This window comes from Camelus ferus, chromosome 8, assembly GCF_009834535.1.
Source record: "Camelus ferus isolate YT-003-E chromosome 8, BCGSAC_Cfer_1.0, whole genome shotgun sequence".
Classification (NCBI taxonomy): Eukaryota; Metazoa; Chordata; class Mammalia; order Artiodactyla; family Camelidae; genus Camelus; species Camelus ferus.
In genome coordinates, this window is record NC_045703.1 from 28,640,445 (window position 1) to 28,654,979 (window position 14,535).

Here is a 14,535-nt window from a genome sequence, read left to right on the forward strand (position 1 = left end):
TTTGTCCCTTTACAGGGAAGCATTAAAGGATTAAAAAGAAGGTACCAGATTCGTGGTGGTGCAAATATTGGAGAGCTCCTAAAGGTCCACTTCTAAAATTGTCCCGTCAGCCAAAGAATTTCCTAAGCCTCTTGTGGTAGGGGCAAAGGACAATAGTGGTGGCCATCCAGAAGGAGAAAAAGGGAGGAAATTAAGTGAGGGGTTCAAGAAAAAAGAAGAAAGGATAAAGAATACCCGCTGGCTGCACTCCTTTAAGTGGATCTTGCTGTTTTGAGAGATGTAGAATCCCAGAATTTTAGTTAGAAGGGACCTAGGAGACCCCTTCTAACGAAATAGTGTAGGTCATGACCTCCAAACTGCTCTCTCAGAGATACTGAGGGTCATGTGTCAGATGTAGATTAGTCACTGAACTGGGGGCACCATGGTGAGGAGAGTTCCAGCTCGCTTCTACTCCTGACTTCTAGATGTCTTTGAGTATGTCATGTTAATGTCATCTCTAGGCAATATCTGACTCACCTACTGGGGTGTTGGGAGCATTTAGTTAAAAATGTGCATGAATGCAAAAAAGAGAAAACAACCCTAAAACTAAGGTCCCCTGTCCCAGAGTTGAGGAAGGGAATTATCAAAACCCTGCTAGTTTGAAGGTATTGTCTTAGCCTTGGGAAATTCCTTGCCATGATCCCTTTCTCACATCCAGGGAAGTAATTAAATCTCTTAGGAGATCCAAGGAGATTTACAGATGAGGAAGATGAGGCTAGAGAGGGTAAATGACCTTCTCAAGGTCATTGAGTTGCTTTCATGGCAGAAACAGGGACACCAACTAAACATGGATTCTAAATTGCACATTTTGTGATCCTCGAGGCAGCCTGGAACTTTTTTTTGGCATTATATAAACTCTTTCTGGGGTTATGACCTAGCTAGGATTTCAGAATGCCCTGCCCCAGGTCACCAAGGAGCTAAGGTACTAACAGGAAATAAGAGGAAATGTCAGCTGCACTTTCCCTTGCTTGTAGAGGGTGGATGTGTTTTTGGAATTAACGTAGACTTGACTGAAATGTTTGCTATTAATTATTTGAAGGTATAAATAAAGTTTGGTTAAGAGAAAGAAGCGATGGTGAAGTTGGTAACTTTTGTTATTCTAGGGACATTCCCAACGCTGACTTCTCAAAGTTCCTGTTAAATTAAGAAGACTTAGTTCATGGACTTGGCCAAGGAGAGTGGAAATAATGATTGCATTCTATTTTGGGGCTTTTCACTGGTGTTTCCCTCTAAGGCAACTTTGTTCTGAGTGATTAGCAAAGATGGTACCCTTGGCTTCCTCCCCCCATCCCTGCCCCTGCCCTGGGCATTTAACCACCCGGGTACATCTAGTAAGGATTCTGATTTTTGTCCTCCTTATACTGAGGCCCAAAGTCAGACATTTCACGCTAGTGAACAACACAGATATGTTCCCTGTCTTAACTGGCTCACGGTCTGGTGGAGGAGACAGACATTAAAAAGAAATCTCAGTGAAGTCTGATGATGATCAAGTCCAGAGTGCTTTGGGATCTGACCAGGTTTGAGGTCAGGAAAGGTCTCCTTAGGATGAGGCTTAAGATAAGATATGAAAGAGAGCGTGACTGCCCCAGTCAAGGATTTCGAGGTTGTGGGTGAGGAAGCAGTCCGTGGACAGGCTCAGAGCAGAGATAGCACCTCAGGAAAGTAAAAGAAGCCACAGCCCCAAGTAGACAAGCTGAGAGGCTGGCCTGGTCACGGGAGCCGTGGAGAGGCCATGCTGGGGAGTTCCAACTTCTTGAGGGCAGTGGATGCCTCTGAAGGGTTTTGAGCAGGTGAGAGCAGTGATCAGATTTGTTTAGAATTCCCCCACATCCAGAGTGGAGGGAATGAGCCGGATGGGAGTGAAATAGGAGGCCACCTGTAGTATGGGCAAGAGGTGTTGGTGGTTTCACTGGAATGGACAGCAGTAAACTCCATGAGGATGGGCCTAGTACAGCCTAGAACAGTGACGTGTACATAATTAGACTGGGTAAATTGTTACTGAATGAATGAATGGATACATTATAAAAATATTTAGGAGGACCTGGTGATTAATCAGAAGATGGGAGGTGAGAGGGAGGAAAGAAGCAGGAAAGATGCCAGATTTCTGCAGGGATGGGGGTCCAGGACCTGAGATGGGAAACACCGTGAAGGGGCAGGTTATGGGGAGGGGTGTGCATGCAGCTTTGGACATGACAAGTTAAGATGCTGGGAGGCAGTTGGAAATAATCTGAGAAGCAACTGTGTTGATTTGGACATCTTCATCTCATGGTGGATGGTAACCAGAGTCACAGGAGTGCATCGATGATATGGCCCAAGTAGAGTTGGTAGAGAGAAGAGAGGACTCTGAAAGATTGCCGGGGTGTGGCCCCTACCCTTCCCAGAGCCGGGCTGTTTTGGCACGTGACATCTCATCACATTCCCAAGTAGGGATTGGAGTGGGTCCCGTTCAGCGAGCCCCTCATCCATCCATTCATTACTCTCATTCAAGAAATCTGAGTATTTCAAGATGAGACGATGAAGAGGGAAGTAAATCATCTTTTTGACGGTGTTCCAGGCAGATTCATCTTGGTTCTATCAATGCATTTAGTTGAGTGAAGTTCTCCCCCCTCTTCAGTCTGCTGAACCTGTGGTTCAGGTCACGGAGGGAAGAAGGGGGACTGGGGGGGGCACAGTACTTGATGTGAAGGCTTTACCCTTCCCACATGTCCCTTTGACCCCAATCTCTAGCCAGTCAGTTCCCCTCCCCTAGAAGGGTAGCCCGAGGCAGGGCATGCTTCTTGGTGGAACTGCCCGGAATGCTGAGAGGTGGACTGGCCCGCTGCTCAGTCACAGTGGGGCTGCTTTTACCCCGCTCTGTGGGCACCAAGAACACCTGGCTCCTGTGACCCCTGGTGGTGACAGAGCCCTGGGAGCAAGCCTGGTTTTCCCACAGTCCCCTTCCACTTCATGTTGGCATTTTATGCTGGGGGCAGCCATAGAAAGCTCTTTGAGGACTGGGATCATGTCTGTCTTGTTTTCCAGCGTAGTTCCAGCCCCTAGTATAGTGACAGGCACAAAATTGAGTAAATAAATTGAATTCTTTGTCTACAATTAAGGTTTCCCCTCTGGGGAGATTTGTCAAGCACTGTAGGGCCCATTAAGTGTAATTAATGGGACAGCCAGATTTCAGAAGGGGAGATGAGCCCTTTGGATAAATAGTGGGTAATGGGAATACGTTTCCTGCTCTGATGTCCTATGTAAAGCAGCCTTTGACCCTTCAGTCCTAATGTGCTGCTATTGGTATTTATTTGGAGATGATGCTCCTCTATGCAGGGCAGGGGCTTGGAATTGCTTTCCCAGCAGTGATGAATTTGCTGGTGCACACTTTTTGACCTTGCTCCCTTGTCCCTAATCATGTACATTTGTTGGCTAGATGCTAGGGCTCAGTGCATGGACTGCAACCACGTAGGAGAGAGAGGTCCGGTGGAAAGCAAACCCATCATTGAAACGTCATTGTCCCAGCACATCTGAGATTTGACAGAGGGTCAAATCCAGGGCACAGGGATGGAAGACAGGATTTTACGTCAGATTCTTGTCCATGGCAACCACCCAATGAATGTGAATTATTCAGTCTGTTAAGAGCAGTATTTCTCTCTCATTGCCTTAGTATTGATCTCTGCCATTTTCTCTGTAGAACTTTACAGGCAAAGGGTTGCCTTCTCCGGATATAGCAGACACTACAGGATTCAGTGGACCACAGGTATCTTTGTTCAGTTTGGTGGTGTTTGTTGAGGACTAGTAGGTGTTGGTTAGCACACCCAGGACTGGCCACATGGCTGCCTGCCCTTTCCTTCTGCCCAGTGCAGACAAAGCTCCTGGCAATGGAAGGTGCAATTTTGGGCAAAAGAAGAGAAACCTTTCTGATAAATAATGACCCACATGACAGTGCTTATGCTTCAGTGCTCGTATAGGGCAGTAGTGCAGAACGTCCAGGGAGACTTTCTTAGAAATCCAGTCTTGTGAATTCTCTGTGAAAGTACCTGTCCATGGTCAAATCTGTGAAATACAGCACATTCTATCTCTCTCTTGAAGATTCCTAACTACACATTGGTGGAACCAAAAGGTCTTACAATAAAGAGCTGCTTGTTTAGCTTTGTTTAGCCCAGTGTCTTCCATACCTATTTGACCATAGAAGTCTTTAAAAATAACACCCCTTTAAGTATCCCATGGTACTAGTGTTCTGTGGAGTGTGTTTTGGGAAATGTTGCATAGAGGATTCTGGGTTTTCTTTACTCTTAAGTTCTACCCTCTTCCCTTTTTTTTTTTTTTAAGCTGTTTATTTTTTTTTTTTTATTTGTCTGTTTGGCAGGGAGAGGTAATTAAATTTATTTATTTAATTATGCTTTAAATGGAGGTGCTGGGGATTGAACCCAGGACCTCCTGCATGCTAAGCACTTGAGCTATACCCTCCCACCATACCCTCTTCCTTTCTTCTTCTAGCTTCTTGGGGTGAGTACATAGGAAAGACAGACCCTCTACAGTGAGTACTGAGAAGTGGAGGTTTGTCGAAGAGACTTATAAGAAGTCCCTTCACTGGTTAATCAGTGAAATTATTTTTTAATGTTAAGGAGCTGCAGGCACACATGCTTAGTGGTGTCTTGTTAAAGAATCTAGGTTCAGTATGGCATTAAAGAGAGAATGACTGTTTTGTGACTTTATGTGCTATCTCCTTTCATTTTCCTTCTTTGTTCGAATGCTGGGAAAATAAGGGGGGAAAGGACACTGGAAGTAAAGCAAACTCACTTTGAATTTGACTACAGAGTCAATTTTCACAAAGAACTCTTTGGACTTTTCCCTGGTAGGCTTTGACTAGAGAAACAGAGAAATGAATTCTTTGAAATTTGGGTGAGTCACATTCCTACATTATGGTAATTGTTTGTCTCATTCTTAAATCCCTCTTTTTTTTTTCTTTTCATTTCTACTGTTACTCTATAGGTTTGGAACTTCATCTTTTTTCCTCTCATCCATCCATCCATCCTTTTATTCATTCATTCAACATAGTTTAAGTACTGCTGTGTGCTGGGTACTGAACACACAAAGGTGAATGAGTCATGGAGACTACTCCCATGCTGCTTACTAAAGCTTCTAAAATGTGGAACAAGATTTCAGTCTTTCTGAATTCTGATCCACCCTGCTGGAGTAACATTTCTCAGCATGTCTCTGATCCTGATTCTCAGCATTTGGGAGCTTCTCATTATCTGGGAGCCCCTCCAACCCCAGGGCAAGACGGCAATCAAGGGACTCTTGTTCAGGCCCCACCAGCCTCTGTCTAATCTCCTGCTTTTCTCTTCATACAGTTGTGGTCAACTGGGTGACTGCAGAGCTCCTCCTCATCCTTGAATGTGTCTGCTACTCCCTGGTTCCTACTGGTCCTTCTGTCCTTTCCCTCCTTCTCTTGAACTTTCCCTCCAAATCTTTCAAGACTCAACTCAACAGCTGTGCTCTCGGGGCTCTAACAGATTTCTGAACCCCTCTCTTACCATATTCTCCCTGTCAGATAACGAGTCACACACTTTTCTGTTTGTCCTCTTGGGAGCAGGGCCATGTCCTATTCAACTCAGCATTCCTGACCAACGACCTGCCTAGTGTGGGGGCCTGCACCTGCCTGTAGATGTTTAGTTCATTCTGTAGTCATGTCTTTTACAAATATGTGTGTATGATATATATGTATGTGTGTGTGTGTACAGATATATCATACACACATATATAAATAATTTTAGATTGGCTAGAAAAGATCCAGTAGAAAATTGAAAATTAATTTTAAATTATGTAATTTTTCTGTCATTTTGTGTATGTGCTCATTCTTCTTACGTTCTGGGATCAAATTTTAGTTTATGTGTAGCAATTTAGACTTTATTTTGGGGCTAAGTACTACTCTATTTAGAGGGGGTGTGGACTATTTAAATTCTTGAAATCACTTCAAATAATTCTATTTCCAAAAGAAAAATAGGGATAGTTTTAGGTACTACAGAGAATCATAATTGTATAGAGCCTCTATCATTTAATTGCATCTCTCCTTTTAATGAGAAATAAGTGCAGTAAAATTTTATTAATTCAGACTCTATTCTTTGGCAATTTTTGATAGTTCAGTTACCAAGGTGGCAGACATTTTCAGTTGTTACTATGAAACTTTTTAAAAGAGCAAACTTCTCAGATGCTTAGAAAGATCCACCCATGTGTGGATAGTTGATGTAATAATTACAAAGAATCCCCATCTGTTAATTACAGAATATCTGGCAGTACAGTGATATATTTGGCAACACCTCGTCAACTGTTAATTCAAGTTAAGTAATTTTTTAAAAGAATAACTGTAAGTGAAGCTTGTATTAAATCTAATGGCTTTATTCTTAACTAGTCTGAGTTAATGAAATTAAACCAGTTACTGGGTTGTTCTTTGTATCCAAAGGTAGTGGTTCTACAGATGTCAGCCACTGGGGGGATGTGATTAAGAGACTGGGCCTGCTCATCAGGCCTCTCCAGATTGCACAGAGCTGATGCCTACCCTTTTCCTGTGGCTTTAACTGCCAGTAATTGTAAGGCAGGCTCATTTACATGGGAAATGTACCTACTTTATCTCATATGGTCTTCACCGCGGCTAGAGTTAGGGTGGCCATTACTGTCCCCTGAGTGACTTGCCCACGTCACACAACTAGAAGGGGCAGAATTAGTACTTTGACCAACGTCCTCTGTCTCCATCTCTCCACACTCCATGACACTGTCTTTCAAATAATAGCAACTTTGGTTCACAAAGCAGTATATATCTGTTACTGCATTTGCTTAAAAAAAGTCACCTTCTTGAGCTGTAATAAGTCAGCCTGCCTGTTGCTTTTTTTTTTCTAGCAATCCCTAGCTAGATGCCATTCCTCCCCTTTCCTTCAACTTCTGTTGTGCTTTATAGGCACTCTGAAAATATTTGACATTGTGCTCCAGTATGATTGGACAGTGTTTTTTCTGTCCATTCTGCCTTCACTTGGCAGCCCTCAGCTTGCTCTACCTATAGGTCTTAGCAAAGTAGTGACCAGAGGCTTCTTGTGTCCTAGCCTCTCCCATATCTGCCCTCTACTTTTCTCATTGGAACCCTGTCCCCAGTCCTTCTCCTCGTTCTCTGTGAAAACTTGTTCTCAGAAAGAATCACTCATTTTAAAGCATAAATCATTATAGACCCTGTGTATGTCGACCCTGTGTATGTGTTTCAGGGAATTTGTTAATGGGATATAAGAAATGTTTAGCCCAGGAAATTACTCTCTAATGGTAGAATTAGATTTTAGTGAGCAGCTGAGGATAATTTTTGAAGCGATTCTTATTGGCATCTTTGAATCTGCACATGTAAGTAGCTCCCCACTTCACCCACATGGAAAGTCAATCTTATCCATGTCCTGCTGTGATTCCCCCTCCTTACAAAAGAGAAAGCTGGGAAGATATTGCTTGCCTGTGATAGAATGACTGTTTCCCAAGATCCAGGTATTATTGGTTCTGTCTCATCATTTACTGTTTAAGTGGCACTTGCTGGTGAGAGTTCAGACAGAATGTTTGCAGCAAATCCAAGTCTCATCGTTATAAAGAAGTAAAGGCTTGCACTGTGAGCCTTTAACTTGTTTTCTTAACAAAATCAATCAAAAGATATTGATTAACACTTCAGCTGTCTCCTTGAAGACATTTTGACCTTTTTGATTCCATTTTCTTTGTCTATTAGCATGTCGTGGAGCAGTAATCTGTGACAGCTTTTAGTCCTTCGTGTGGAGGGAAGTCTGTGTGGATGGTGTGTAATCTCACACATTTAGAAAGGCTGTGGTCTTTAAGGTGTAGTGGTCAAGAGCTTGGGCTCTGGAGTCAGATGCTTTCGTCTTCCTCTTGGCTTTGGTATGTACTGCCTGTGTGATTTGGAGTAAATTAACCTCTAAACCTCACTTTCCCCATCTGCACAATGGGGATAATGTTAGTACCTGCCTAGGGGAGGGTGGTTGTGATAAGATTAAATGATGGATTTAAAGAACTTTGTGCTGTGCCTGGCACTTACTAAATACCAAATAATGGCTAACTATAATTATTTTCCTTTTGGTTCAGTGGTCCAAATTTTCTCTGGGTCTCCCTTATGTTTACTTCTGGAACATAGGGAATTGTACAGAAGCTTCTATAGGACTCTGTAGAGACTTTTAACTTAGACTGCCTTAAAGTTCTTGAAGTTCGGTTATTCCAAGAAGGGCTGCAAAGAAAGCAAACTTTAATCCTAGTTTCTTGCCTGCCTTCCAGGCCATGTCTTTATTCTGTTGTTAAAAATAGCTGCTGCAATAAATAGACTGATGGAGTATTACCTGTGGTTTCATTACATGATGTGTAGAACACACAGGAATCACTTTTGACTGCTTACAACTTGTCTCAAATACAATTCAAGTCTTGAAATGATTATCTGGACATGCATATTCTAGGAAATGTGGGAGGTGCGAAACATCACCAGCAGATACTTTCACATTTTTTTCCTCAGTCTTGGATTCTTATGAAAGTTAGAAACAGGTGGTAAATCTACAGTTTAATCACTTGGTCCATTAAGGCCCTCCTGATTTTCTTTGGGCTCTAGTCAGGTAAGCTAATATGCATGTTCATAGCCAATTAAAATGCCCCTAAATGGCATTGACCAGTGGCCATCCTTATTGTTAAGTCATCAGATAAGGCAATTTCTCAAACAGCTCAGCAAGGCATTCCAGAAATACTTGACTTCATACTTCTTTGCACTATGATAAATAACAATTTTGATTTTATCTCAAAGTAGTTAATCTAAATTTCTCCTTCTGGGATGTAAAGTAGAATAATGTTCTATAGCTCTTTGAACATTAGATTGGAAAGACCCTAAACATTTTGTTAATTAAATCCTAAAGAGGTAGTACAAACTTTTCATGATTAATTGAAGCATGCGTATTTTGACTGATGCATATTTATATGATATAATCATATGAAAAATTTATCATGGTATACAGACTATACACTTTGGGAATGTGATTTAATGGTGTAAATATTTTGCATTTGTTTTTGCATTGTTTATTATGAAAAATACACAGGCTAATAATGGCTGTAAGGAAAAATCTGTGATGTGAATTTTCTTTGAGGTAATCGCAAGTCTCTAATGGCTCAAACCTTTAGCCTAAACCTAAGAAATCAGGTTTTCCCTAGTTCGATTTAAAAAAATTTTTTTTAAATAGATGATGTTTGGAAAGCTAAAGGGTGGAGGCCTTCTATTTTGCTAATGTAAAGCATGCACACAATTCCTGGGTTTCAGATAAAAGCAAAAGATGTGGTTGTTGAAATGAACCAATCCCTTTGGCTTTAAGCAAGTAAGAAAAGCTCACTTTTCTAGGGGTGCGGTCACACTGTTCAAATTGGGGCACCGTCTCATGTCTGGTGGCAGAATTTTGAGCTAGGTCTTATCTTACAAAATTATTTTTAGTAATCACAGTTCTTTGTTTCTTAAATATAGTATTAATAAAAATGGCTTTTCTGAGACTAGAATACCTGAGATATCTAAAACTCTTTTCTTGAACTTTTGGAGCAATCCCTTTTTCAGACTCTTCTATGGAGCATTACCTATTGATAACAGTTTGGTGACAGGAGAGGAGAGATCTAATGGCAGTTTTCCAAAGGGTTTGCCTTTATGAAACAGAATTTTATGAAAAACGGATGAGAATAGTGAATTATTTAACAAGACAGATGCTAACCACCATTCTAACAGTTTTGCAACTGCCAGATGCAAAACAACAGTGCGCAATTTCTTTTGTCTCATCTTCCCATATTGTTACTTTGTAGTACGACTGACTTATAAAAATAATCTGCTTTAAAATTCTACTTTTTGTTTACTAGTTAGCTCTATTGTAAGAAAATATCCTTGCCTCCCCTTAAAAAAAGACAAGTCGTCTGATGATGGAGTAAAGCAGGAAGAAGACCCGTGAGTGGCCTTTTTGCCCCAAGCACCCTTCCTCCAGGCCAGGCCAGGCCAGGCCAGGCCAGTGCACAGGCCAACTGCCCGGCCTTCTTACAGCTTTGCTCTCTACCCTCTGGCACCCCAGTTTCAGCCCATGACAGTTAAAGATCTAGAACTGAAACACTTACTTTTTTTTCTCCCCCAAAGTAGGCTACTTAACGGAAGGAATCGAAAGGGGAAGCCTAATACATGTTCTAAAGTGGGTCCTTGGGAAATGGAATCTCCTTGTTGAACTCTGAGGCCAAATAATTTTCCCCCATAAAAATGTTTTTTTCCTTTCAGATTTCACCAGAATCAAGCTTATTGTCCACGGATCATTTGTGAGAGTTCTGCTGTATCATCTTCTTTTTCAGGAATTTAAGATTTTAAAGCAGCTAATCAATTGGGAAAATAGAAACTATTAGTGCTAGTTAGTTTAATAATGATGAATGATTATTTTAAAAATATACTATTTCTAATCTAATTTAAAAATTTTGAAAAAACTCTGAGTCTTGTTAATTTTTCATGCCATGTTAAATATCTGTATGTAGACAGATGCCATATTAGAAGTCAGACAAGATATAAATAAATCTTTCTTTGAACAGAACAAATTATTAAATGCAGTCGTATGACGTTTGAATTCATGTTATGACTCCATTTAAAGAAAGATGTTATCAAAAATGTTTGATTAACATCAAAGATCGTTTTTTACGCTGTCTCATTTGATAATTAACAATAAATCACAACATGTAATTTGTGAAATAAAAATGGTCATTAAAATGACAATACTTATTCCATTAAGGTAAATCAAATGCTACACATAGTTCTGAGTGATGACACTCAGGGGGGAAAAAAGCCATATCACTGCACTGCAAATTAGTTTGCTTCTAATTTTGCAGGCTGATGACCGCACTGCCTCAAACCAAATCTTTTCTCTGGAAGTGGAATGATTACATGACAGACTCTATGAACCATGAATATGTCAACAACTCATGCACCAGGCCTTGCTTAGCAATTAGTCTTTGGGGGATTTTATTCAGAAATCAGACAACACTATACCAGAGGTTGTTGGGGATTTTATGATTACCATTCATGTCCAGAGTATGCGTCTGGGTTAGTACCGAAAAAATCCATAAAGGAGGAAGAGATGTGGCTAACAGTGGCAATCAATCATGCACATACACATGGTCAATTGGGAGGATCAAGAAAACTTAAGATAAAGCCAAAGCCCCTAGAAGGCAGCAAGGAAGTATTTCTTAGACTTTTACTTATAGTCTCCTATTGTTCCCCGTAAAGAGGCCAATATTTCCTAGACTTCAGTCATTTGAATATCACCATCATTTTTTTTGTTACAGCATCCTGCCACCTATACTATAATTTACTCAATATGTTTTATTAACTGACTCCCTTTAAAAGCCTTTCTTTGTTTTAAGCAGTACTATTTGTGATATCATGGGCTTGTGCTGGTCTAATTTTTCTTCTCTTACAAAGCAAAAGAAATATAGTCATTTAAATAATGAAAATATTTGCATACCACCTAACATTATTCTGAGCTCTCCCATGACATGGGTGGCAGGTGCTGCAGGAGCTTCAAGGACCACCAGTCTGGCTGAGAGTGATCAGGGCAGCTGTGTGACCTCAGGTCCCATTACCATTCCTGCATCCAGGGTCCACGAACTGTATCCTGTGGAGGAGAATTTAAATGAGGCCTGCACCTCCCTAAGGATACCCAGCAGGAAGGCTGCATCATAGGAGACTGCTGAGTGAGCCAGCCTAGTGCCTTTCCGTCGGTAGAACATGGCCACTCAAATCTTTCCTTTTTTTGACTAACCGTATCATTTGGGAATCATGATACTGCAACAGTAAACAACACCCCGTATCCGGTAACAGTAATAGAGAACACGTCCAGATTGGGCCTGGCTCCTGACTGTCCAGGTTCACGTTAGGGCATCACATTTGTAGATTAGCACTGGGTGGCCCAACCAATGTGGATCTTGCAGGCTGTCAGCATCCTTTGAAGAAATGGGTCACTTTGCAAGCTTCATTAATACTGAACCTGGTTTAACCAGGCAGAATAAACATTTGTACCAGGCTAAGAAGCCCTAGGAACCCTTATGGCTCTGCAGTCATGCTCTGGTTTTCAAGTACCTGATGTCTTTTGGAAACTTAGGAGCCAACCAAAAAAAAAAAAAAAAAAAAAAAAAAAAGCCCTGAGCCTTCCCACCAAGAGCTATTTTACTAGGTCAGAAAATGGTGAGGTACGGAAATTACGATCAGACCTCAGGTAGGTTCAGGGTGTGTCTAAGTTTGAAGGGATGTTTGCTTCTGATATGAACATTTTTCTTATACTTTTATTATAGAAGATGATGTGTCAAATGTACAAATAATGTGTGCCTGGTGCCAGAAAGTGGGAATCAAGCGCTATTCCCTGAGTATGGGAAGTGAGGTGAAAAGCTTCTGCAGCGAGAAGTGCTTTGCGGCCTGCCGACGAGCCTACTTCAAGAGAAATAAGGTAAGAGCACCGTAGACAGAGGCGGCCCATGCGGGCCTCTCCAGACCCCGGGCGCATGCGCCTCTTAGCTTCTAGCTGAACTCACTGCGCACCCTGCACCCGTATTCTTTCTGTTTTGTCTGTTCTCTTTCTCTGTCATTCTTAACCTTCTGGAATGAGGAATCCCCTTCTAATGTGTAACTTGCTCTTCAATTTCTCTTGTCTTGGTGTCTGAATTCTGAGAGGGTGAATGGATCTGATGAGGACGCGGTGGTCGCAGCTGGTCTCCTAAGTGACCGCTTCTCTCCAGCAGTAGAGTACCTAGGCGAGAGTCCACGAGAGATCAGCGGTAGAGATTTCTTATCCAGGCTGAGAAACTCGCCACAGCAGCATGGCCAGAGGGCTTTAGTTCACTCAGCGTTACTCTTGTTCCCACTGGGAATATTGCTCTGGTTCTTTCCAAAATCTGATCCACAAATTCTAATTAATCAAGAAAAATGTCAAGTCTTTCTTGACACCTTATGTTAAAGTTGACTGATACTGAGAAAAGGTGAAATAATGAATACATGAACCAACATTGCTCACACAGCCAAGGCGTTGTGAGAAGCATGGTGGGTGAGCACAGGAACAGCCACAGTTAGGGTTTCTTTTTGTTTGTTTGTTTGCTTGCTTTTTTGGTTTTGTTTTGAGACATCTCAGATCTGAAAATGTCCTTTTAGAATAGCATTAGCCACCACTGATGGGAAATGGAATGTATGATGTTTTTACAGTCAACACACACATACACACAGAGCTAAATTTTTAATCTTTAAAGAACTGCTATTGCATTTTGCCACCAGTTATGGAAGTACATTGCTAGTTCTTGATTATTTTCCATTGATCTGTGAATCTGCCTTAGTTCATAAAATCATCCACATTTTGCTAAGCATTTCCATTTCCATAATACAAAATCAAGATTTGTCCTTTCTTGAAGCAAACAATTACCAATTTTTTTAAAGTCTGATATTTGCAATCCTGAAATGCTAATTTTGGGCTTACTGCATTGCAAGAAGCACTGTTGCAGCAAATTGTCTCTTGCCAATTTGGGTCACATCATTCTGCCAAAAAACATAATGCCGAAAGAATTAGGCTGCAGAGTTCAGCGGGGTGGAATTTTAGTAGCAGTCTCTAAGAATTAAGCTCATAATCTTCACTGGGGCAGGGAGGCAAGTAAGGAAATTGTTTGGAATTCTTTTGCGACAGTCAACAGTCAAGTTCACTTTCCCTTGGGAGGGGCCAGTGAGGCTTCAGAGGAGTGTGGTTAGGGCAACGCATGGGAGACACGTTTTGTTTTAATATAAGAGGATTAAAATGATCTCTGAGACCCTGGGGCTCCCGTTTTGAATGCTGAGCACTGGGGTAACAATCACAAGAGTGGACCCAGTGCTTTCATCTTCAAAGCCTTACTTACCACAACAAAATACTTTGCATTCCATCTCAGAAAATGGCTATAGAAGAGGGGTGGGGGATGTCTTTCTATGATTCTGAAGAGTTATGGTTCTGAGTCTTGATGGACTGCCTGTAGTGAATAAAATCCAGCAAGATGAATTTGTCATAATCCCAGGGACACAAATTGATCTTACTTTAGTAAGCCTCTGAAGAAAAGCACCTGATTCCATTTGGAAAAACAGTCCAGAATAGTATTACATACCGTATAAATAATGTACACATATTTATAATGATGAGGTTTGAGGTCAAACTGAATTTAAACTTCCATAGCTTACAGTTTTGAAAAATGAATAACTAGGAGCTAAGATAAGAATTAGCATTTGGAATACTTATAGTAGGTAACCTTTCACTTCCTGCAAGGAGTTATTGGGGTAGTTCTTTGAAGATCCTGCAAAACCTAGGAGTCTAGTGGTTTGAAGTTTAGCCAGTGACTTTGCAAGCTGATCCCAGCAGCCCATTAGTGTACATACAATACCTGTCTTCTCTACAATCTTCATGCTTATTTATGTATTCCAAAGCCCTGCCACAC

At 41.3% G+C, this 14,535-nt stretch overlaps 1 protein-coding gene across 2 annotated transcripts in view; it reads left to right on the forward strand.

Moving 5' to 3' along the window:
- SOBP (sine oculis binding protein homolog) overlaps positions 1-14,535 on the forward strand; it is a 157,699-nt gene that overhangs the window by 27,278 nt on the left and 115,886 nt on the right. For both annotated transcript variants that reach the window (XM_032484632.1, XM_032484633.1), the window contains exon 4: positions 12,388-12,539. In XM_032484632.1, the coding sequence (XP_032340523.1) occupies positions 12,388-12,539 (152 nt within the window). The remainder of the gene's footprint in view (positions 1-12,387; positions 12,540-14,535) is intronic.